We start from the raw sequence: 25732 nt of genomic DNA, 5'->3' as shown, positions 1-25732 counted from the left end.
TCGTTTATTTAGGTGTTTAGTTCACATTGTACATTAGGTTGTGAAATAATATGGCAATGTCGTTAGTCAGTTAGTAAACTTGAATCTGAATCAAAGATAGCCGACCTTAAAAAGAAAAAGAGGGCTGCTAAAACAGCTTTAACTAAGGCAACACACAAACTGTCAGGCTTGTTAGAACAAGAGTATCCCAATCGCAAGACTGTTAGGGGAACAATAGATCAGGTTTGTTCCTTACAAAATAAAGTCGTAAACATTATCTGTGATCTAGGTCTTGTCTACCACTCAGCTGGAGATCTTGAAAACTTTAAGAAAACAAACAAAGAGATAGATACAGTTGAGGAGACTATTGATGAAATGGTCACTAAAGCACAAGTGTTTTTAAACAACACTCTTAGTACTACTGTTTCGTCACACAGTGGCTGTTCTGGTGTTGCAAATTTGTTCAACGATGAAGCAGTTTCAAAGCAACTAAAGCAAGACAGTCAATCTTTATTAAGCAAAGTAGATACTGCAAACATAAACCCACAAATGTAACTCACCAGAATACCTCTGCTCCTGTTCAATTAGACTAAGAATTAGGTGTTGGTAATAAGAGTCCACAGATTGGGCAGGACTTATGGCATCAATTAAAGCGGGTTTCTATCCCGACTATCTCAGGTAAGGTTCAGATGTATGACAGTTGGCGTGCTGCATTTATGGCATGTGTAGACAGTGCACCTGCCACAAATGAGTACAAACTCCTCCAATTAAAACAGTATTTGTCAGGCGAAGCAGAACAACTCGTCTCAAAGTTAGGTCATAGTTCATCTGCTTATAATATTGCCCTGGAAAAACTTGATAGAAAGTATGGGGGTAAATGTAGGCAGATATCTTTGCAGCTGTAGGAAATTGCAAATTTCAGACCAATACGTCCAGGTAAGATTAAAGACTTTGAGAAATTTGCAGATATGTTAGATGTTGTGGTTGTTAACCTTAGGGAAAATGATAAAATGGAGGAACTCAGCGACGGCTGTTTGTATGTAATTTTAAAGCAGAAGATGACTGAGTCGATGCTCGTGCAGTACCAAAGGTTCATTTTTGAACAACAAAGACAAGAGTCTGTTGAAACCCTCAGAGAATGGGTGCTGCAGGAATTTGAGTTTTTCACAATTGCCAGTGAAACAAAACATGGATTATCTGAAAAGTCACGATCTGAGAATAAGGGTTTGTCAAAATCTGATTCATTCTTTGGTGCTGATCCAAAGGTTGTCACCTTTCATTGTCACATATGCCAGGCCACAAATCATACTGCACAAAACTGTGTGAAATTAAAAACTTTAGATGTTGCTAGTCGTTGGGCTAAGGCCAAACAGCTGAGACTTTGTTTTCGTTGTTTGGGCCCAAATCATGTCGGGAAAGCATGTAGTATGAATGAGACTTGTGGTATTGATGGCTGTAAAGCTAACCACCATCATCTGTTGCATGCTTTCAGTAGGAAGTCATCTTATCAAATATTGGAAAACAGGGACAGTACTTTGCATAAAAAAGAGAGTGATCAAAGACAGGACACTGTCACCATGTCAACCAGCAATGCTAATCAACATTTCTGTGCTTTGAGAACAATTCCAGTTGTACTGAAGAATGGTAACAGGAAAATAACTGTAAATGCATTGTTGGATGATGTAAGTACACAGACATACATCAACGATGACATAGCTTCAGAATTAGGTCTTCATGGAACTCAGGAAAAGGTATGTGTAAATGTGTTAAACAACCGGAAACAAACCTTTGACAGCTGTTTAGTTGAGTTTGGTTTGGAGAGTGTTGATGGCTCTGTTGATATGATGACAGGCTTGACAGCTTTCAAGGTCACTGGTTCATTAGAGGTGATTGATTGGCAGCAGTACAAAAAACATTACCCTCACTTGATGGACATACCATTTCCAACACTCCCTTCACATCCTAAGGTAGATATATTGATAGGTGTTGATTATGCAGTCCTACATTGTTCCCCAAAAGACGTCAGCGGACGTCCAGGTGAGCCTATAGCCAGACATATGCCGTTGGGTTGGTGTTGTATTGGCAGCATAAATCAGTTAGCTGGATCAAAATCGAACTCCTTCTTTATCCAAAGAAATGAAGATAAACAAGAGAGTTCTTTAGAGGAACTTATGCATAACTTTTGGGAGGTTGACTCACTTCCAATACATGTAAAAATTTCAGCATTGAGGATGAAAAGGTTGTAAAAACTGTAGAAAATAGTCTTTGTTACAGCAATGGTCAGTATCAGGTGAGTATACCATGGCGTCACAATGTTGACACTCTTCATAACAATTATGACATGGCTCAGAACCGCTTGATTCACACCGAGAAGAAGTTGAATAAAGATGAGGCTATTGCAGAGGCATATTCAGATGTGATAGAGCAGTATGAAGCTAAAGGGTACATCAAGAAGGTGACTGAAAAAGAGAAAGCTGAAACACAATGGTATTTACCTCATTTCCCTGTTGTAAAGCTTGAAAGGGAAACAACAAAAGTCAGAATAGTCTTTGATGCTTCTGCAAAAGAGAAAGGTGTTTCATTGAATGATGTTGTACATGCTGGGCCCAAACTCCAAAACGATTTGTTTGCCATTTTGCTCAGATTTATTAAACATGCAGTGGCAATTGTCTGCGACATTGCCGAAATGTATTTGCAGATTGAAATTTCGGAAGAAGATCGAAAATTCTGGTTTCTTTGGCGAAAAGATAAAAGTGAACCACCAGATGTATACAAGTTTTCTAGGGTCATTTTCGGAATGAACTGTTCACCATTCTTAGCTCAGTATGTCACACAGACACATGCAAAACTTCATGTTACTGAGTTCCCCCTTGCAACGGAGATGGTTACTGCCTCAACATACATGGATGATAGTTTAGATTCAGTTGAGACAGATAGCAAAGCATTCAAACTGTCTCACGAACTCATGGAACTTTGGAATTTGGCAGGTATGCACGCAAGGAAGTGGGTATCCAATTCCTTGATTGTCATGGAAAACATTGCTATTGAAGATAGGCTCAAAGAAGTCAACATTTGCATGTCCAAGCTGCCTCAGCTCAAGACACTTGGTCTTATTTGGGATCCTGAACGAGATCTTTTCAGATTTGCACAAAGTACCACTACAGAAGTACAATCTTTTACAAAGAGAAGTTTCCTCAGAGAAACAGATCGACTGTTTGACCCTTTAAGCCTTCTTGCTCCTTTTACTGTCAGAGCAAAAATGCTCTACAAGATATGTGGCTAATGGGTGTAGATTGGGATCAAAGCATTGACCAAGACATTGACAGCAGATGTTGTCAGTGGTATGATGAAATGAAAGACTTGGCATCTTTATCGTTCAAAAGGTGCATCTTGACGAGCAACAATATTGATGAAGTAAAATTTCATGTTTTTGTCGATGCCTCAGAGAAAGCATATGGCGCCGTAGTATACAGTGTTGATGCCAAAGCGAAAAACATTTGAGATCATCTTGTTGCTTCAAAAGGTCGAGTAGCACCTTTAAAAGCTCTTAGCATACCACGAATGGAACTACTTGCAGCTGTTCTTGGTATTCAGTTGGCTTTGGCAGTGGCTGATGCTTTGAAATGTAAGCTGTCATCTATGATCTTCTGGTCAGATAGTCAAAATGTCCTGAGCTGGATAAGAAACCAAAGCAGATGCTTTAAGTCATTTGTTGCTAATCGGGTTGGTTTTGTTCATGAAAACACAATGCCTTCCCAGTGGAAATATATTCCAACAAGTATCAACCCAGCAGATGTTCTCTCTAGAGGTTCAGCACTTGAATTTTTTAACAGCAAACTTTGGCAAAATGGACCAGATTTCATTAGTCATTGTGAAGATGAATGGCCTGAACAACCAGAGAGGTTTCACAACACTGAAATGTCTGAATGCAAACTACCCAGTTTTCCTGTCTCTGATACCTTTATGACCGAGATTGACAGATCATCTTGGAGATTAGACTCTTCCAAATTTTTTAGATTGGAAGAGACTTTGTCATGTAATGGCTTGGACATGTAGATTCCTCAACAATGTTCATTTAACCAGCTCCAAAAGAAAATTTGGAGAATTAGAGGTTGAAGAATTACAGGATGCAGAGACTCTGGTTTTGTTAGACTGTCAGAAACAATCATTTCCTGATGAATATGCAGCCTTGTCAAAGGGAAGGTCTGTGTCAACAAAAAGCAAGTTACTCAGTCTCAAACCATTTCTTGATGAAAATGGTCTGAGTAGATCAGGTGGGAGACTGCAGTTTTCTGATGTTATGCCTTATGAAGCACGATGTCCAATCATCCTTCCAAGGAGACAGTGGACAACAAAGCTGATTGTCAAACACCACCATGAAAAGAATTGTCATTTGGGCACCAATGGCATTTTGGCAGCTTTATCATCTCGATTTTGGATAATATCTGCTCGTGAGGAGATCCGCAAGTGGGAACGTCAGTGTGCCTGGTGTAAACGTAGGAAATCTAAGCCGTCTACTCAGATAATGGCAGACCTTCCCAAGGTTCGAGTAAGATCGTCCAAAGCTTTTGAACAAGTAGCTGTTGACTTTGCTGGTCCCTTCATTACCATTCAAGGGAGAGGCAAACATCGTACAAAGAGATATTTGTGTTTGTTTACTTGTCTCACTACAAGGGCAGTCCACCTAGAAATTGCTTTCGGCTTAGATGCTGATTCTTTTCTTAATGCATTCTTCCGAATGACAAGTCGACGAGGAATACCGAAAGAAGTGCTATCGGACAAAGGCATCAACTTTGTTAAAGCTTCAAAAGAACTAAAAGAATTGGTTCAAAGCAATCTGGACTCTGATAAGGTGAAAGGTTCCTTGGCTAACAAAGGTATCATTTGGAGGTTCAATCCACCTTCAGCTCCCCATTTTGGTGGAGTATACGAATGTCTTATCAAATCAGCAAAACGAGCCATATGTGGAATTCTAGCAAAAGGAGACCTTTCAGATGAGGAGCTAATGACTGCATTTATTGGTGCAAAGGATCTTCTCAATTCAAGACCTCTGACTTACCAGAGCTCTCATCCAGATGACAATATTCCCCTCAAGCCAAGTCATTTCCTTCATGGGATGCTTGGAGGAAGTTTGGCTCCTGACATTGATTGTTCTCCATACAACCCAAAGAAACGCTGGCGCCGCATTCCAGAACTTCTCAGACACTTCTGGAGACGATGGATGCGTGAGTGGTTGCCAACATTAAATCTGCGCAGAAAATGGTGTGAGTCCAGTCGAGACTATCAGGTAGGTGATGTTGTAATTGTAGTGTCGCCTGAAACTCAACAAGGGTGTTGGCCACTTGGAAGGATTGTTGGCATTCATCCTGGTGCAGATGGTCACATCAGAGTGGTGGATGTCCACGTGGGAAAGACAAAGTTCACCAGACCAATTACCAAAATCTGTCCATTAGAATGGAATGGTGAATAAAGAATCCTGAACATTCTTTGCTGCAAATAGTCTGAAATGTAAATAGTTTTGTTGGATTAGTTCTGTAAATAGTAGTCTCATGATAAACAGTATGTTATCATGGAGGGGGAAATGTTCAGAAGGGTTTCTCCAAAATGCATCCATGTGTGAAACTGTTCGTGTACAAATCATTAAACGTGACACTCAAACTCACAAAAAGGCACACATATCACGAAAGGCAGGTGCTCTACATGCGAGCAAGAGAGAAAAACGAATGTTTTCAGTTTTTTAGTTGTTGGGGCTTAGGTTGAATAGTGAAAACTTGCCTCATTAGTATTGGGAGAATAATAGTTTCTTGAGCCCAATTGTTAGACATTTAGTACTTAGAAATTTAGTTTTAAGCCATTTAGCTGAGCATATTTTCAAACGGGCCTGAAATTTACTGTATTTGTGAATACATTTCTTGTTGAATCAATTTGTGGGTCCCTTCAGTTCGTTTGGTTGGTTTTCACTGTAAATATTATTTAATTTACTTTTGGCCCAAGGTCGAAATATTATCTAAAGCCACCCAGTTTATTTTTTACTTGCACATAGTTTCTAGGACCCTTTCAGTTCGTTCAGTTTGGTGTATTTCTTTTCAGACTGTTTTTTTAATAAAGACTTCCACTGTGCATTCCTCCGCTACACACACTATCCCCGTTTGCTTAGTGAAGACATTTATACACACTGTCCCCGTTTGCTTAGTGAAGACATTTATACACACTGTCCCCGTTTGCTTAGTGTAGACATTTATACACTGTCCTGTTTGCTTAGTGAAGACATTTATATACACTGTCCCCATTTTCTCAGTGAAGGCATTCATACACACTGTCCCGGGTTAAATGGTGAAAATTGTACACACTGTCCCTGGTTGTATGATGAAAATTACACACACACTCTTCGTGTGTGACCCCTGTTCCAATATAAAAAATTATACTTGTTTTAAAATATCCTAGAGTTTCAGTCAACGTCCAGAATTACTTTTACACAGCAGGATGGGCAGCTCTTGTAAATCTTAAAGCTCTAGACCGACAGGGAAAAAAGTCCCCGTTTGCATGTTTTTTTAGTGTCCCCGGGTTCTACCTTTAACATCCATGTGTGTGTGAGTGTGTGTGAGTGTGTGTGTGTGTGTGTGTGTGTGTGTGTGTGAGAGAGAGTGAGTGAGTGAGTGAGTGAGTGAGTGAGTGAGTGAGTGAGTGAGTGACGCTGACGGTATTTGCGTAGGGACATGTGCCAAGAGCAGCGTTCCCTTGTTTTCCATAGAAATGAAGGCAGATCTGAGGCATGATTTTGACGATCCAATCGATTTGAGAAGGCAACAGCACCCACTTGTTATCATCAGTGAAGACGAGAGTGTATGGCGCGTTTCGGGTGACGACTGTGCACGTGACATCGATTTGGTCGCACAGTTTGCCGCTGATGGTGGGGATATCGTCCATTTGGCATCATTGTTGTGGACGAGGTCGTACCTTCTACCGCCTTTTGTGGCAGACACTTTGACATGTTTGTAAATGTGTTTTTTCAGTTGAAAAGCGTACAGTTTGCCTTTGATTCTGGGCTTGTTGAAGCCATGTCCCTTTGACCAAAAGGTTGTGAATGTCTAATTTTAATTCTTCAATAAGTCGCATCTGATGAAATTTCATCCATAACTGTTCCCTTTCATCTTTTTGTTTGCTTTGTCCAAACTTGTCAAAAACTGAATGGAATTCCAGGGTCAGAATTATTACTAGATTTCTGTGAATAGTTGGTCTGTCGCTACATTCTTTTGCTGCGGAAACAAGAGGGGGGGCCATTCAATGAACATGAAGTGCCATTCATAGGGTCAAGGATAATTTTGGAAAAATATTTTGGCTAGACATCTCTGAAAATACTCTCCATGTCCACATCTGCAGGCAAGAAAACTGGATGTTTTCTTCTTTCCTATGAGTATCCGTCCAGTCTGCTGAAGGGGTTTTGTGTTGGTTTTTGACACTGGAGCCCAGTTGATGTTCATGTGCTAAAATGAAAAAAGTATTGACATCTTCATGCGATGCATATTGACTTATGACATAACATTAATGTGAGAGTTTAAACAAAAGTTCACCACAGATAGTCAATATATAATTTTTGAGAAATTTAAGAGAAAGCCTGTTAATTCATGGCGTTGCTGAGGTGTATAGTTAATATACTGAGCAAAACTGGAAACTTGACACTGGTAAATTTATGATTTTTTTTTGTTTCTGTTCATTGGAATGTTTCAAACAGTATCTATAGTAAAAGTAAACATTGTGAATCCTTTAATTTCATGAAACTGAAAAGTCACATGCATTCCTTGACTTTGTAGCCAAGAAAAATGAAAAGCTGTGAATGCAAGTGCAAACACAAAATCATGAGGTCAAGTGGTGTATGTTTGCCTAAACTGAATAAGCAAAGTAGAGATGGACTGGAAAAACAAATTGAATTTTTCATTTTGATGAAATTTTGAAAATACTGCGTCTTACAAATGAAGAACGTCAGTGTGCTATTGGGAGGCTCCATGCTGGTAAGTCTGTGGTCATTGTTGTAAGAGAAACAATTTTTAATTTCAGGATGAGAATGCATCAAACAGGAACAGTTGCAGATTGTCAGAGGCCAGAAGCATCACATATGACGTCATACTGGGAAGATGCAGCAATACGATTACATCATCTTCGCCAGAGATTTGTCAATGCAACTTCCACAAGTAGGGAGATGTTTGGTAGAAGGATAACCCCACAAACTGTCAGAAATCGCTTGCGTGCCACTGGACTTCTTCCACAGAGACTCCAGTGCAGACCAATCTTAACGCGTTTTCATCGCCGTAACTGACTTACATGGGCCACAAGACACATAAGGTTTACTCAAAGACAGCTAAATTCGATTGTTTTCAGAGACGAATCTCAATTCAACTTGTACAGCCCATGTGTACCGCAGACAAGATGAACGTTATGCTCAAGTCTGCATTCGTGATGTTGAGCAATTTGGTGGTAAATGCGTCATGGCTTGGGTATCTTTTTGCACAAACGGACGTTCTGGTCTTGTTGTTCAGGGGAATTTTACTGCTGTCCAGTCCAGGGATCAGACTTTGCAAACTTTTCAGCTTCCGTTTATGGAGAAACACGCACCGGAGTAACGTTCCAGCAAGACAATGCTAGGCCCCATACAGCAGTTCTTACGCAGAATTTTCTAGGAAATGCCAGTGTTCAAGTCCTGGATTTCCCATCATGTAGCCCCGACCTCAATCTGATCAAACACATCCGAGACGAACTGGGTCGACATGTTCTACAACAAGTCAATCCACCACTGACATTGCAAGATCTTCAACGTGTTCTTGTTGAGCAATGGCAACGTCTTCCTTGGGCAGTGTTCACTAATGTTCTGAGATCCATGAGAAGACTTTGTGTGGCTGTATGAGACCATACAGGTGGACACAATTATTACTGAACACCTCAGTTCCATTGTTCTCCATTCTGTGAACTTCATTTTGGAGGGTAGTCTGACATCATAAATGTTACCAACGTTAAAGACAAACGGCGAGACATGCTTCTGTTTTCTGTTGATATCCAGGTGTTCTGTGCACATCATACAACTAAAATAATTTCCTTAAAATAAATATTAAAATTATGGTCCCCAAATACTGAGTGTCAAGTTTTCATTTTTGCTCAGTATATGAATAAAGCAATGGTGCCCTAAACTAAATCATTCACACATATTATTGATTTCACTTGTGTGAAATGAACACTAATGAACCACATGTTATATAACAACCTGGGTGAAACTACTTTTATGAGATATGTGTACAGTCATATCCATTTATGATCGGTGTCACTGTTGGAGGAAATGTGTATTAATACTGAAAATATCTTAAGACATTAGCATATCATTAGATAATTCAACAAATCAGATTGTTTGCAGTTCCCCATATGGTACATATATTCAGCTTGATACACTGAATAAATTGAATGCTTACCTTTAAATCAATAAGTTTAGGAGCCACTTCACTGCTCAACACCTGGAGCCCCCTGCTGATTGCCTGGCTGGTTGTGGCGAGGCTAATTAGGGCTAGTCACGCCTGATATCCCTGACAGGTTTTGGAGATTACAGGAAACTGTCTCGTCATACGAGCAAGTCCTGATTGTTTAATTGTTTAATTGCGTTGTAAAGGTACATGTTGAAAGAAAGCAGGAGTTTTACGTAATTTTATTGCACTTTCTCTTGTAGACTTTTGGTGGCGTTTGCAATGTATTTTCTTAAGACATGTTTGTATTCTTTGTATGTAAGACATACTTAAACAAACTGTCCCTCTCATATCATTGTGTGAAGTTAAATTGTTCAAAACATCTATGTCAGTGGCAGTAAAGAAGAATTTACACACATGCCTAAAAAATCTTCTATGAAAGAAGCGTTTTTGCGGATACTTTGCTAGTGTATACTGAATATTTTAAGGTAAGTACTAATAGGCTGGTGTGTAACGTACATGGAACAGATTCACAGTTTGCCACTTTGGTTCATCTAGATTTAACGCAGAAAATATACGCTATCGCACAAACATACATGCATACATATTATATAATGCTATTCCTTGCACATACATAAGACAGAGGGTCATGGGATGGGCATCATCAAAGTTCCCGAATAGGACGTTTTGTATCTCAACTGTTCAATATAGTCCCTGATTTGTTATCTATGACCAATCATATCATGAGATACCTGTCACATAGGAAATGACAGGTGATGGGCCATGGGCTAAATTTGTGAAGAGCACGTTCGGTCACTAGACAGCTTGGATACAGATTGACTATTGGTTATATCGTTGACCAATCGATATGCTAGATTTCGACTTTATCAACTCTAGCTATCATGAAAAAGTTTGTGTTTCATGAACATACATAATCATAAGGATGCCTGAAATGTACACGTAGGACTAACAAGCACTTTGACGAGTTTATTTTTCTCTAAGCGCTCAAAGCTCTACAATCTGATTATTTTTACCCCAGATAACCCAATCCAACCATTGAGTAGAGATAGTATTTATTTGCACATACATTTTGTGCACACTACTTGTACATCAAACATAATGGCTTGCTGAAAATTTCAATATAATCTGCACATTGTTATGAATAAATATCATAATTCAAGTACATGTATTATAGAAATCAAAAAAGTTACACGATACTGATTTATCGTGATGTATACACTTGTAGTTGAATCTCCTCAAATATTTATGAAGATGGGCATGCTCATATTTGTTTTGAAAGCAAACGAGGTTCAGAAGATTGACAATGGGCGTGACTCCACAAAACAGGTTGTCCAATGATGTAAAAGCGCATAAGTTTGTTTTAAACTTGTCACGGGACAAAACTTCACCTGGACATGCATTCGACCAGAGGCTGTTATTTTGAGGTTGAAAGAGGTGTTCATATATCTCACTTAGTGTTGTCTGATTGAATGATTATACGCATCAATTCTGTAACTGATATATTATCCTCCTTTTATTGATAAGATAATTACAGAAATCAAATACAAACGTTTCTTACACAATGCTTATGTAAATTGCATTGAAAAATCACATTTCAAATCAACATGAAATAGCTTGAACAAAATGCCCCAGTTACCTTTGTATGGTTTATGTGTACTATATATGTATATTATGAGTAGATGAAAGAGTTCTCACTTCATATTCAATTATGTATTATTGTCAACTTTAAAAAATCAATAGTCACAAATAAATTAGGTCTAAATTAGTAACTTGGTTTATTTCAAATCTACATGAACATGGGTGTCATACGGTATTGCTATTTATGTCTATGATTCATTATATGAACTATTACAACGAATGAATGATTTGATTAGGAAGAAGGTTTTGTAACCTTGTCATCATTAATTCAATCAATGTGCAAACATAGTATCTTAGTATTCACTCCCAATGATGAGTAACAAACACTTACCTCCTGTAACAACATCTCATAATCCCCTTTCCCGCAGACATGTGTTCATTTGCCTGTATAAGCCCCCGACATTGCAAGCACTTGTTATCAAAACACATTAATAGTTCTTCTGATTAACACCGAAAGTAATCTCTCTCGTAAGAAAAGCTAATCTTTGATCATTACTGCTAAATTGATTGAAATTATAGGTACTGTACGAATTTAAAATGTAAAATGCATATGCGAGTCTCTTGCTGAATGAGAGATGCTTTTTATAACTCCAAATATGCAGCTCTCGCTGAATAAGAGGTGCTTTTTATTACCCCCAATAAGCGGCTCTCGCTGTGAGAAGCTAATTAATTTGCCGCACATACGCGGCTCTTGGCCTTAATGAGTTAATATCTGATCGGTTGTGTTTCTTGGTAACATGAGCACAAAAGCCCCCGTAGGTTTTGCTGCTAAGTGGACAAGCATACAGCAATTTCGTATTTTCTTTCCTGTGATGATCAGGAGTGGTGATCAACTCAGCTTTGTCATCTTCAGATCTGTCAAAGTATATGTCATCACCGCCAAAGCAATCCTCTTCACTCAGTTGTTCAGTGTCATAATCTGTCTAGTTGCCAAGCAGTAAGTCTATATCCAAAGTCTAAACATCCCAGTGAATGAAGTAGTCCATATTGAAGAAACTGGTGAAGTAACATGTTCATTTTTCTCATATAAAGGGATTTACACCCGACAGTGAAAACATCGTTTACAGAAAAGCTGGACTTGTACATAGTCTACACATGCGTATACGAGGGGATGAAGGGAATTAACTCTTGACACTAAACCATTGCATATCATGCTTCGCTTGATGATGAAAGGGAGATGAAACTTGGAAGTAGACAATAGTTGCTGCACATCTGCATGCATTCTGAATACAGAGGAAAATATGAACTGGTTGCAGTTTCAGAAGAACTCTTCAAAGGGAGTAATGAAGGCTTTTCAGGGAACCTTCTACCATGAAGTTACCTCCCTTTGATAAAACATTTCTTCTACACAGAGAACAGTCTGTAACACACCAAGGAGTGGAGGAGGAAATGGCTACAACCCAGAGAGAGTTTACGCCAATAATTATGTATTCTGTGTCGGTGAACTGAATAAAAACCATTTAACACCAAGCTTGTCTGTACTTGATCATACGTCTCTTGCTGAATTGACACAAGCAAATTACATGACATGTAACCTGGTGTTATAGGCCAAACATCACACTGAGGACCAAACAAGAACAGATTTCTTGATATTTTCAGATATGTCTCATCTCAAACAATATATACTGTGTTGTTTGTGTCAGATAACTTGACTGTGTGTATAACGATTTCCTTCAATTAGTGCATGTTGTATACCTCGAGGTATTCAGATAATACATTGACAATACTCTGTTCTTCTTATTGGTGAGAAACCTGCTTCGGTACAGGTGTTTTCGGGTTAAACACTAAATCAGCATTGTTACACAGCTGAAATTTTAATTTTGTTTAAAAATCCATGTATTTTCATTAATTGAAACTCAAAGTTATGATATACTTGCATGACCTTTCCATTTAAAAAATAGTTTTGATGGCATTGTTCACAATATGTCCTTACATGTTTTAGTCCTTATTTGATTTTACAAATTTTAAGCAATTGTGCCTTGATGTGGCATTGTTAGAGACAGCCACCAAGAACTTGGGTGCTCTCTGTCAAAGGATAACAAGCAAGTTATATGTAAGGTGACACAGTTCTTATTTGCAGAACTTTGTGCATGCTGCAAGTGAGCCAAGCATGGTTATCCAGCATGTTATACAAGTGGTGCATTTGCATAAAAGTTTTCAATGTTTCGAGGTGGTTCAAACCTTTGTACAAGCATCAAAGTCCTTGCAATGCTCCTGCTATTGTTGTTTAGTTGTCTTAACTTCAGAAGTGTCAAACATTACCAGAAGAAGAAATCCATTTGTTGCTTCCTGTACTGTGTTGTCATAAGCCAGGTACACACTGCAAAGACTGTCTATTTTGGGCCATTTAGGGCCATTTCATTTGTTAGACAACATTTGTACAGGCATCAACAATGGTCATTCTGTAGATGATGTCACCAGTGACTACAATATTAGAAATCAACTTAATGATGTGTCTTAAATATTGTGACTTTGGAGATTAAGTATCAGGCCATTTTTATGAAAGAGGAATGGTGAAACAGCTACAAGCTCAAAGCAGAACAGATGAATGTGTGAGTGAGTGACTTTAATTTTACTTCAGGCTGTGCTGCACAATATTCCAGCCATATGGAGGCAGTCTGTAAATAATCAAGCCTTGACCAGGCATTACAACTGCAAGCACATCAATCTACACAACTGGGACACCGATCCCATTAGTCGCCTCTCACAACAAGCATATGGTTGCTGAAGACCAATTCTAATCTGGATCTTCATGGGTTAGAACACCCAAGGTAAGGGTCCTAAAACAGGCAATATTCAACATTTCATCAGAGGACATATGAATTTGTTCACCATTTTTAGAATTTACTAACAATTTGATAGTTTGGATACCGAAATAGTCTAGGATAATCTACATGTTACTCAAGTCGCAACGAATCGGGACACTCAGCCATTCACATGTGCAGACAACAACCACCAGTTCAAACTGTGTGAGTGATAGTGATAAGTCCTTCCTTTGTCTTTCCAGCCCATATCCAGAACTGTACTAAGGTCTTATTACTCCACATGCCACTCCAGAATAGGTCATGATGGACTGTGAAAAGGGCTATATCAGCAAAATGCCACTGACAAAAGATGAAATAGAGGTTCATAAGTTGTCTGACAGAGGGTATGTCTGACCAGAGACCATATTATATGGTCTCTGGTCTGACAGAGGGTATATCTGCAGAATGCTACTCACCTGGGACAGATCAGAATGTGTGGGTATTTCATGAAGTTCAATTGAAATATCTTCTGAGAAATCCAAAAATATATCCTTCAGATCCATAGCAACATCTTGTGGGACAGGAACAACCTGTAATAAAAGTTGCACAATCTTATGGTTTAAAATAAATCACAGACTGAATGCAGATCAGAATTATTCAAATGGAAGCTTGAGACTTCAGTGACATCACTCTATTGTCTCATCACATTCTCCGTTTACTGAGTGAACTTCTTCAGGCAATTTTTCATGTTCATTCTCCATGAAATCTCTAGGATTTTGTACGGAATTGCCCTGGTCCTGCGGGTTTTCTGACGTACCCTTAACTTTGATTTATTTTACTTGTACCCGTTTTACAGATTGATATAACTTGCTTTTACTGAATAAGATTGTAAAATATTGAATTGTTCAAAACATCAACTATAATGTACTGTTGACAGGTTTCAAACCTTCAGCCCTTCGCTTACTTGCTTAGTGTTGTTTTTGTCAGAAGACTAGAATGTGACTGTCAATAGGAGTGAGTGAGTGAGTTAAGTTTTATGCAGCACCTGACAATATTCTAACTGTATGGCAGAGGTCTGTAAATAATCAAGCCTTGATCAGACAATCAAGTGATCAACAGCATAAGCAACTGTGAAACTGGGAACCTATGACCACTGTCAAACAAGTCAGCGAGCTTGACCACTTCATCCCATTTGTTGCCTCTTACAACAAGCATGGTCGCCTACTGTGGCAAGCATGGTCTGTTCTACTCTGGACCATCACATGCCATTGTCAGTATGAACCATGAGATGAGTAGTATACACAATAAGGGATGAGACCAACCCCCGAGCCTTAATTAAACATAAGTAAGGCCTTGGGAGCGACCTAATCCACTCCGCTTCCCTTATTGTGTATACTACTTAACAATGATCAAACATTGGAACCTGAATGACTGACAGCATGATTGCCATACACAGAAAAATTTTAGCAAAATGTCCACTATGGTCACAATACCAACAATAGAGAAAGAAATTGTAGATAGATGCGATGCACAAACTTCCTCCCTTGTGGGATTGCATCCAACAGCATGCTCTCGATAACCTTACTATCATTTCAGGAAATCTTTTAGAGGCCATACACGGGATACAAACTCGCAATTGTATGTTTGAGTGCTTGCACGAAGCAAGCTGCATTCCCAGCAGTTGTATCAGTGGAGAGAGAGAGAGCAAAGTTCACAGGTAGGGATAGGTTCAGGGAGGTAAGAAATAAATCATTGGCTGATTCCCTGACTGCAGTGTCTCTCTCTCTGTAGACTTAAATGCCTAGCACTCCGGGTGCGGCTACAATGGTGAATAACAACCTGACATCTACTGCACCTAATCCCATGCTAGTTGCCATCAGGGAGCTGTCAACATAATCATGAAATAATAATTTAAACCAAAATTCATTATTAATTATAGCCAGTACAAGCAATACATTAGCATTCAGATATTTGGAAAAAAATAAATATAAAATATTTGTTTCATCCTGTATTGGTAATAGCTTAGAGAAAGACTCCAGTTAAAAGTAGTAAAACTCATCTCACAGACATACTATTGAAAAAGGTATAACTTATGACCACACAATTTCACAGATATTCTAGACTAATCCTAGCCTAAGGTATTCAGAATTTCACAGTAAGACAAACCATTCAGTAAGACAAGCGTTATGTCAAGATAGTTTAATAAGCTGCTTTGATGAGGTAAACATGCCATCACTTTATTAGAATAACACTATTCAAACACCAATTAAGGGTCGTTAAAGATCCAGCCCAGAGTAAGCAATCAAGCACCCAGAAAATGTGCCAACAAGATCTATGCCACTTAGAATAGGATTAAAAGATTAAGCACTCGCCCTGTCTGGTCAATGAAGTTGTTCAGGACACACCCCATTTTGTGTATTCTGCATTTCATTGGCTATTGTATTTTGTATCAGTTAGTGAATCATAATCTTAACATAGTTTCAATTTTGTTAAATAGTCTCCAACTTCAATTGTCCTTCAGTAGTGTTTAGACTCCCAACACAGGTCAGCTCAAGCCCTCAGTCCAGTGGGTTGTACTGAGTCTCTGAGTTAATTCCCCCAAGCAGACCAGCACACCAGTTAGGAACCCTCACTTGGACCCAAGACCCTTATTATAATAACACATCAACATGATCAACAGCTCAATGATATTATTCATGTAATGCTCTCTGTACATCAAAGTCTTGTTCTAGTTGTTGTTTAATGTTGTATGACTGACACAAACAAAACCCGTCTACAGGCTCCAGTGTTTTGGTAAAACTGATATGGTATTATCTATTTTGAACAATAGATGTCAGAATAATCAAGTAACTTATCACTTTCGGCACTTGACTGTTTTTAACGAATATGCAGGATGTGAGGGTGATGATGTTGATCAACCAGTCGGCTCTTTGAAATCTGCCCGTGACACTCGCATGTACAAGCTGCCAGTCACACTCGCCCGCAGAAGTTGTTTTGTAAGTGCATGGCGTACAAGGTGTTCTCTTCAGGGGGCAGACTGAATCCCTGCATGTCCCCAAGATCAGTGAGCATTACACTGCTGTTCATCATACATTACATAAATTACGAATAATTTTCAATTGTTTTTCTGATAATTTCTCCAGTGTGCACTTTAAGCCCCTGAGATGTATGTTGTTGGGTAGGAGACTTTTAGTGAGTGATATCGTGTGTATCATATTGGTGTAGAGCTGCATGTGAATGGAGCAAAGAATACTGTTGTTTATCACCAGATGTCGACTCTGACTTAAATAGCACACATGGCAGTGTAGACTATTCAGTCATGAACGTTCAGGGGCAGAGTAGTGCTCAGAATGAGTCTGATGCTTGTCATTTTGTGAAACAACTCATGACTGCCTTGAAAAGCAGTGACATACTGTCCCTCACTGGTGCCGCTGTGAGCGAATCCATTAAGCATATGTTTAGACAGGAGATTGCTCAGTTAGTAGAGAGAAACAATCAACTTGAAAATAACATTGTCAATCTTAGGAGTAAAGTCAACGAAAAGAACGAAATGACTGATGAATTGGCTACGAAGTCAGATAGGAGAGAACAATATTCTAGAAGAAACGTCAGAATTACTGGTATTCCTGAAACGCAAGGGGAAGATACCGACAAGTTGGTTCTTGACTGGGTCCCGAAGATCAGGGTTACACTGTTGCCCAAGGACACTGCCATTAGCTACAGGGTACTGCGTTACCCACGCTCTCCACAGCCCCTGCTAGGCCGATCATCGTGATGTTTGTATGCAACGCCTGCAAATGATCCTTACTCTCACAGAGGTCTCAGCTTAAACATCTACAAACAGGATTACACAGAGTCTTCATTAACGAAGACCTAACAAGATCAAGGGTAAAACTGGCCAAAGAAGCTAGAACTGTTGTCATGGACAAAAGAGTTCAGTCCTCCTTGGAGACTGGGGGAGTTGTGTCAATCAAAATGAAGGATGGGGGACTGAGGAAGGTATCCAACAACATGCAGTTCAAGGAGGTATGCGAAGAAACCAGGTTGAGGATGACAATACAGATAAGCCGAGAAAATAAGTAATAAAGTGATTATGTACAGGGTGATACCTTTCCTTATACTGTGGAATATATACACAACAACAAACCCTCAAAGGATTGTATCTCAATCATACTGCTGAGGACAGAGCAACAATAAGTGTTCAATGTGCTATCAGAAGCCACAGAGCTTCTACCTGTCTCGATGAATCAATGGAAATGTATATTGTCATGGACACTCATGGTTTTTACATGATCTATAATACTCCTTTGAAGGAAATATATGTTTACATGCAACAAGGTTATGTGTACAACTTGGGAGTAAAACAGTGTTTGAGTTGTTAAACTGTCATCAACATGATAACCATTCTCATGTGAGTACTGTTATGATCTATATGTAACAATGCAATCTGATTGCTAAAATCTTGAGATGCCCATTAAAGTAGCTACTGTACAAAGCAATAAATTTATGTGTCTGACTAAAACGACACAACCATCTTGCTGCTATAATAGCAGATTGTATTTGACACATTAGCTATAGATGCACAACTGTTCTGTCATTTATTTAGTTATAGGGATAAACATTTGTCATTCTGCTTGAAGTGAAAGTAGAATATTGTTTACTATTCAACTAAAACAAATTTCGATCGAAGCAGAACATATTAGCTTATGTTATCATGTTAAGTTTACAAATTTTTGCCATGACATGTATCAACATCATGTTATCATAATATGACATCCTGTGTCATAAAAAGCAGACCGAAATTGATTCTATCCCATACTCAAACAATTGCTGTTGGATGGTTAGAATACTTATTGTGTAAGGGATGGTTAGGTACTTACATAAATAATCGGAGTCAGAGTTTATATGTCAATGAGTCAGTTTCCAAGTTGAGGACGATAAGCACCTGGTGTCCCACAGGGCTCAGTGATTAGAGTTACTCTTACTCGCAACGGAAAATGGGCTGGCCATATTCAAAATATGATACAAAAGGTTTCAAAATTGGTTAATTCCTTGCGACTTTTGAAATATGTATTGTGTAGGAGTACTCTCAATAAGATCTATACCATGTTCATTCGGTTGCATCTTGATTATGCATGTAAAGTTTGGGACAGGTGTACTCTTGAACAGATAAATAAGCTAGAACAGATTCAGTTGCAAGCAGTGAGGATAGTTAAACTAAAAGTGCTTTATGGTTCAACTTCTTTATTATACAAGGTCACAACGTTTCGAGACAGGTTCTAGTCTCTTCCTCAGGTGAAGAAACTTTACATGCATAATCAAGATGCAACCGAATGAACATGGTATAGATCTTATTCATTCACCTGAAGAAGAGACTAGAACCTGTCTCGAAACGTTGTGACCTTGTATAATAAAGAAGTTGAACCATAAAGCACTTTTAGTTTGATTCCTCCAACTTCTAAATGCCTTTGAAACAACAGCGAGGATAGTTACTGGTCTACCAAAGTTCTTTACTTTGAAACTGGATGGGAAACATTACAAGTTCGTCGGAGAAAATGAAGGCTATGTTTGATGTATAAAATTCAACATGAAATGGCTCTTTCATATTTAAAAGAACTCCTTCCTTTGAATGTTGGTTCTAAATCTAAGTATAATCTACACAATTCTCCAAAATATCGATTCTTACTCCAAGACTTAAACATTCAAAAGAATCTGTTTTTCTTCTACAATATTCTCTTGGAACAATTTACCACCCACAGTTCGTAATTCAAAAAGTGTTTCAAAATTTAAATCATCTATCACTGACAGCAATGAGTATGCACCTCAGTATTATTCATGTGGGAAAAGAAAATTAAATATTATTCATACCAAATTGTGATATTCTGTTAGTTGTTTGAACTCTGCTTTGTACAGAGTTGGGCTGAAAAATGATCACTTGTGTACATGTGGTGATTTTATTGAGGATTCGTATCACTATCTGTTTGAATGTTCTTTGTACAAACAACAGAGAGTTAACTTCATATTATCTGTTATGCACTTTTGCTTATCAGCTGGTATTCCAGTTGACCTAAAACTTTTGTTAGAGGGAAGTGCAGACCTATTATCATGCGAAAATACAAATGTATTCAAGTTAGTACAATCATTCATCAGTGAGACAAAACGATTTGTATAGCATTTCTGTGTTATTCTGTATAGCTCTATCTCTCCTATCTCTACTAGCTACTTGTTCACATCTGTCATCTCTAGTTGCAGGAATCTATACTATCTATGTACATACCAAGGAGAGGGTATTCTAAGTTGGAGAACTTTTTCCTTATCCTTTTCTCTGTGAATAAAATATGTTTAAAACAATAAAAGCGGACTTGTATGTCAGATTCATTGACGACATCTTCTTTATCTGGACACTCTGCACGACTTGAGAAATTCAACTCTGCACACCCTACCATTAAAGTCATCACACACAGAATTTTCACACCGAAAGGTAGCATTTCTAGATACATGGGTTTCGAATGAAACAAACTCCAAACCCTAGATTTTTCTGTCTACTGCTAACCCACAGACACACACTCCTATTTGCTGTACACCTCATGTCACCCTAACCCGTGAAGGTCCCGGGGTAGAATAGGCCTTCAGCAACCCATGCTTGCCATAAAAGGTGACTATGCTTGTCCTAAGAGGCGACTAACGGGATCGGGTGGTCAGCCTCGCTGACTTGGTTGACACATGTCATCGGTTCCCAATTGCGCAGATTGATGCTCATGTTGTTGATCACTGGATTGTCTGGTCCAGACTCGATTATTTACAGACCGCCGCCATATAGCTGTAATATTGCTGAGTGCGGCGTAAAACTCAACTCACTCACTCACTCATGTCACCCTAGACATGTTAAGACTAAAGGCCCCTATAGCCAATTCCTCCGCCTAAGGAGAATCTGCTCCACCGAGGCAGAATATGAGAAACACAGCAAAACAGCAAAACAAACAAAAGTTAGAGAACTCTCTAGGAGAGAACTTCTCCACACCAGGATGAAAGCACCAGTCTCATACTCAAAACCAGTGCTAGTTTGCAATTATAATCCCATGTACCTTGAGCTCAAATGCATCATCCAGAAACCCTGGCATTTACTCAGCAGTTCAGAAATCTGCAATGAAATCTTCCCTTCTCCACCTATTACAGCCTTTTGCCGCAATAAAACTCTGAAAGACATCTTAGAGCTGCAATTACCTACCCCTTCCACCCATCCAGGTCGTGGGGAAATCAGTCAAATTTATTGACGACCCATGTAATGATTATTCCTGCAGAGTTTGCAGAAATATCAACTTCTCTCGGTACTTTTACAGTACCCACACGATCTGGAAATGCACTATCCATAAACACCACTGCCAAAGCCACAATGTGGTGTATCTATTCACTTGCAACTCCTGCGAAAAAGAATATGTAGGTGAAACCAAAAGGGCGTTCAGAACCAGGCTGTCTGAACACTTTGCATCACATACAAGAGGGACAAACCCGTCGCTCATCACTTCAATCACCCAAATCACCACCAGAGTGATCTATGATACACCATTATCATTCAGCTGAAAGCAGACCCTGAGCGGGAGACTACCACTAAACTCCGACGCTCCACAGAACTTAAGTGGATTTTCTCCACACGTTCAGCCCGCAAGGTCTCAACAATAAAATTGTTGGTTGAAATTCACCCCGTTTTCATACCAATTTTTTCTCTTTCTGAGAATCTTAAACCACAATTTAGTGGGCAAATCTGAGGCGACTGGCAAAACTCATTCACAGTAATGCAAGGTCTATTACCAGTCAGGTATCTACATTGTGACGTCACCACATGTCACCTCAACACCTCCAACACCGGCTTGTCTATGACGTCATAATCACTGAAGTCAGACTGCCACTCATTCATACTAGACACAACATCAGTCAAACAGTACCATCGTTCGCTACGGCAGACACTCTTATGTGCACTGTTTGTGGCGCCAATTTATCCCGCAAAGACACACTTTTGAGACATACTAGGACTAACCATGGCGACACAGCCTTTCAATGCATACTATGTCATAAGTCATACCACCGTGTGGATGACTGCCTGAAACATATCTCCAGCAAACACAAGTCCATCAATGAGTGAGTGAGTGAGTTTAGTTTTACGCCGCACTCAGCAATATTACAGCTATATGGCGGCGGTCTGTAAATAATCGAGTCTGGACAAGACAATCCAGTGACCAACAACATGAGCATCAATGTGCGCACTTGGGAACCGATGACATGTGTCAACCAAGTCAGCGAGGCTGACCACCCGATCCCGTTAGTCGCCTCTTAGAACAAGCATAGTCACCTTTTATGGCAAGCATGGGTTGCTGAAGGCCTATTCTACCCCGGGACCTTCACGGGTATGTCCATCAATGAACGAAAGCATGTCCCGTCGCAGACTGAGCTACAAGCTACAGCCTGTCTCCACCTTGGAAGATAACTTCCTTGCGGCGGACAGATTTCGCCACAAAGACTATCCCTCTTGACAGCGATGTGAGGAATCCACCCTGGGACCCATGCATCAAAGAAGAAGTGGAAAACATCCCGCCACTGGTTGCTTGGAACCACTTTCACACATCCCCACTCAAATAACTACTTATATCCAAGGACATAAAGCATGCCCTTACATGCTATTTATAGCTAATGTGTCCATACCACCAATGTCGAATTGGTCTGTGGACATTCACCCATTGCATTTCATTACAGAGCCCTGGCAAGTCTTCCTATCCCCACCAATGGATGCCGTCCTGCGAACCCCTACACCAATCAGGAATAGTCTCGACTAGATCCTCAATGAGTATAGGTGGCACAGCCTCATGATTTGCTTTCCACCACCATGCTTCTGATGCTCACCACCCCAGTGATCCAACCTGACATTACTCAAACATGAGTTGGCGCACACAACCCAGCGCCCCCAGTGAATGCGTAACTCCATCCGAACCACACCTGGTATTCCTCTCTTGAATACATTACATATATTTTCACCATTGTATGTGTTGTTACTTTGCTTGACCCTGCACTCAAATCAGAGTGTCGGGGCCCCAGGCCTTCACCAGTCGGATAAACATCCTTTATTCAGTCAGCATAGTAATGCCCCATCTTCCAGTGGAACATAATGTTATACACTATACAAACATAGTCGTACTCACCAGGCTCCCGAATGTTTATTTAAGATTCATTCCTTAGTAACTCTCTACATACAGCAGGCTCATTGTTAATTACGATGATAGGCTTAATGCTACCACTGAGTACAGCTGCTTTATTAATAACACATGCCAAATTCTAGGCTTCACCTGAACTTCACCGGCAGCCATCGCAACCACCGACATCATCAGTGTAAGCACCGGCACTAACACTGGCAGCCACTGACCAACGCCGGCCACACCACCAGTCCAACCAGCAACCTGCAGAACCACCAATGATACCACTGGCTGCCACCAGCACCCCACCGGCAGCAGGCGGCGTGGGAAACAAATACTAGCACCTTGAGCAAGCAATAGTTGCATGGCTATGTGCACAATATAAATATCTGATAATAATCTGGTTTCTAAAGATTTCCTGAAACTATAGTAAGGTTATCAAGAGCACACAGTTGCATGCAATTTCAAAACGGAAGAAGCTTGCACATCCCATCGCATCTATGTTAAATTTCTTTCTCCCTTGTTGGTATTGTGACCACAGCTGACAATTGCTAAAATTTTTCAGTGTGTAGCAATCATGTCACTCAAGTTCCATTTTTTCATAACTGCTAAAGTAATACATACAAAAAGGGAACAGGATTAGGTCCCTCCCAAAACCTGAATAACGTTAGTTCAGGCTTTTGAAGGGGGGAAATTTTGTCTTGTTCCCTTATTAAGTATACTATTCCACGTGACACAGGTAGCTCATACAGAACATAAGCATGTATGTTGTGTGTGCAAGGCAAGGTGTTGGCTGCCAGTCGCATCACAGTTCATATCAACAGTATAGAGCAAATATTACAATTATATCTAAATATATCATCTGTCAGTTCACAAGTTGGATAAAAACCTCAGAGTCTGTTTTCATCATTCATGTAAACAAAAACACTGAATTAGTGCATTCTACAATAAGTTTCAAATAGCTGGACACACTGTTACATACAGCACATTCATCAGAATTATGTTTCTTCATATAACTAATGATTATATATAGTTAATGTAAATAGTCTGCCAGAATGTTCATTGACATGACATGGCAAATTAGGTCCCACAACAGTTTTTGCATGATTCATTCCCTCAGTCACTAAAGTACTAATATAGTATTGGATGCCACCTAGATATCCTTGAGGGTTTTTTGAAAAAAATTTTTTTTTTTTAAATGACCCTCTTTTGATAATCAGCTACATTTGGGTGGTTACAAAGAAACACATGAGCTTTACAGTGATTACAGGTATTATATACACTTTGCACACAACGTATGTTTTCACAACGGTTGCTCAGTACAGTATTAAAGCAAAAGTAATTATGGGTTACTTAAAAAAACTCTTTTTACTAATAAAATATTTAATAGCACCATTTTATTTTTCATAATGTTCTTAAAGTAGATAAAAGGCAAGTAAATATTTTGTTGTGAAATTTCTGATATGAAGGTAGTTTACCTATACCAGGAAACTGGGCAAGGAAACTGATTACAGAGAACATTTCAGATGTTAACAAACCAACCAAATATATGGATAACTGTGTCACATTCTGTAAGAGCATGAACTGCAGGAAGTTTGGGAACAATAGCAGAATATTTCTCAGCTGTGACTTTAATGTTGAAGCACTTCTTGTTCACTGATGATGTCGACTCCATGCATAGATGACATGTTGATTGTTGGCACAGGTAGAAACGTAGCAGCAGCACAAACACATTAGTGTCATCACACACCATTGTAATAGATGACCTGGAAAGTGACTCTGCATCAGATACCACTTGCTCTATCAGCCTATTCATGGTTTGTCCTGAGATCATGTCTATGAATCGACAAGCCATTTTTTACCTCCACAGGTATCAGGGACCTTTGTGTTAAAACTAGCTTGTGTGTGCAGACTTGGAGGCAGTCTACTACAAGATCTGTCAGTTGAACTTTGTTTTGAAGTAACTGTAAGTAGAATCTTCAGTAATGGGAGGGGCATGGACAGGTCCTGTGTTGTCTGTTGGTTTCCTTTTCCTGTGATGATCTTGTGACTCCTTTGATTCTGGAGAAGATAAGATTTGTATCATACAAACTTGCAGATCAAATCTGATCATGATTCTTCAAGATGACTACAGTTTTGTTTGCTTTGACAAAGCCTTTTGAAATGAGACCATGACCATTCAAATTTCTCCCTTTCTTCCTGGCCAACTGTCAATCCCTTATCAGCATTCACAGAAGTGTCTGCAAAAGTGTCAACGCTTCCACCAAAGTTGATGACTTTGACTTGTACAAGGGGAGTTAGATGTGACATCATTTGAGGCAAGTGCTGTTGACTTTTTGAATCAAGGACCTTCATCATTGGTACACACAGTACTAAATTCAATTCTTGAATTAGATCTTTTCCTTTGATGAATACTCCAAGACTTGTATGCAGAGGTGTTGGTTGCTTTGTAAGTAGAGCAGTAATCATATTACAAATCATCAGGACTGGTAGCGCATATTCTTCAAGTTGGAGAATGTAACTCAAGACTTTGAAATGTTGGACAACAACTCTCGCCTGCAATCTATTCTTTTTTGTATTCCTCTTTGGAAAGCAGCATTTCTTTAGTTTCTTTAGTCATACTTGTTTGGATATTTTCTTCATGGAAGAAGTGAAATCCTCATCTTCAGTTTCATCAAGGACCACCTTAAGCCCCTGGATGCCAAGTTTTTTTTTCAGGTGCACA

At 39.3% G+C, this 25732-nt stretch overlaps 1 protein-coding gene across 1 annotated transcript in view; it reads right to left on the bottom strand.

Annotated features, from left to right (window-relative positions):
- Positions 1–25732, bottom strand: part of LOC137261524 (CWF19-like protein 1) — a 261199-nt gene that overhangs the window by 49064 nt on the left and 186403 nt on the right. Inside the window, exon 13 of the mRNA XM_067799283.1 lies at positions 14302–14415. Within this exon, the coding sequence (XP_067655384.1) occupies positions 14302–14415 (114 nt within the window). The remainder of the gene's footprint in view (positions 1–14301; positions 14416–25732) is intronic.

The sequence above is a fragment of the Haliotis asinina genome, chromosome 14 (genome assembly GCF_037392515.1).
Source record: "Haliotis asinina isolate JCU_RB_2024 chromosome 14, JCU_Hal_asi_v2, whole genome shotgun sequence".
NCBI classification, from domain to species: domain Eukaryota; kingdom Metazoa; phylum Mollusca; class Gastropoda; order Lepetellida; family Haliotidae; genus Haliotis; species Haliotis asinina.
This window is presented reverse-complemented; position numbering and strand designations above follow the sequence as displayed.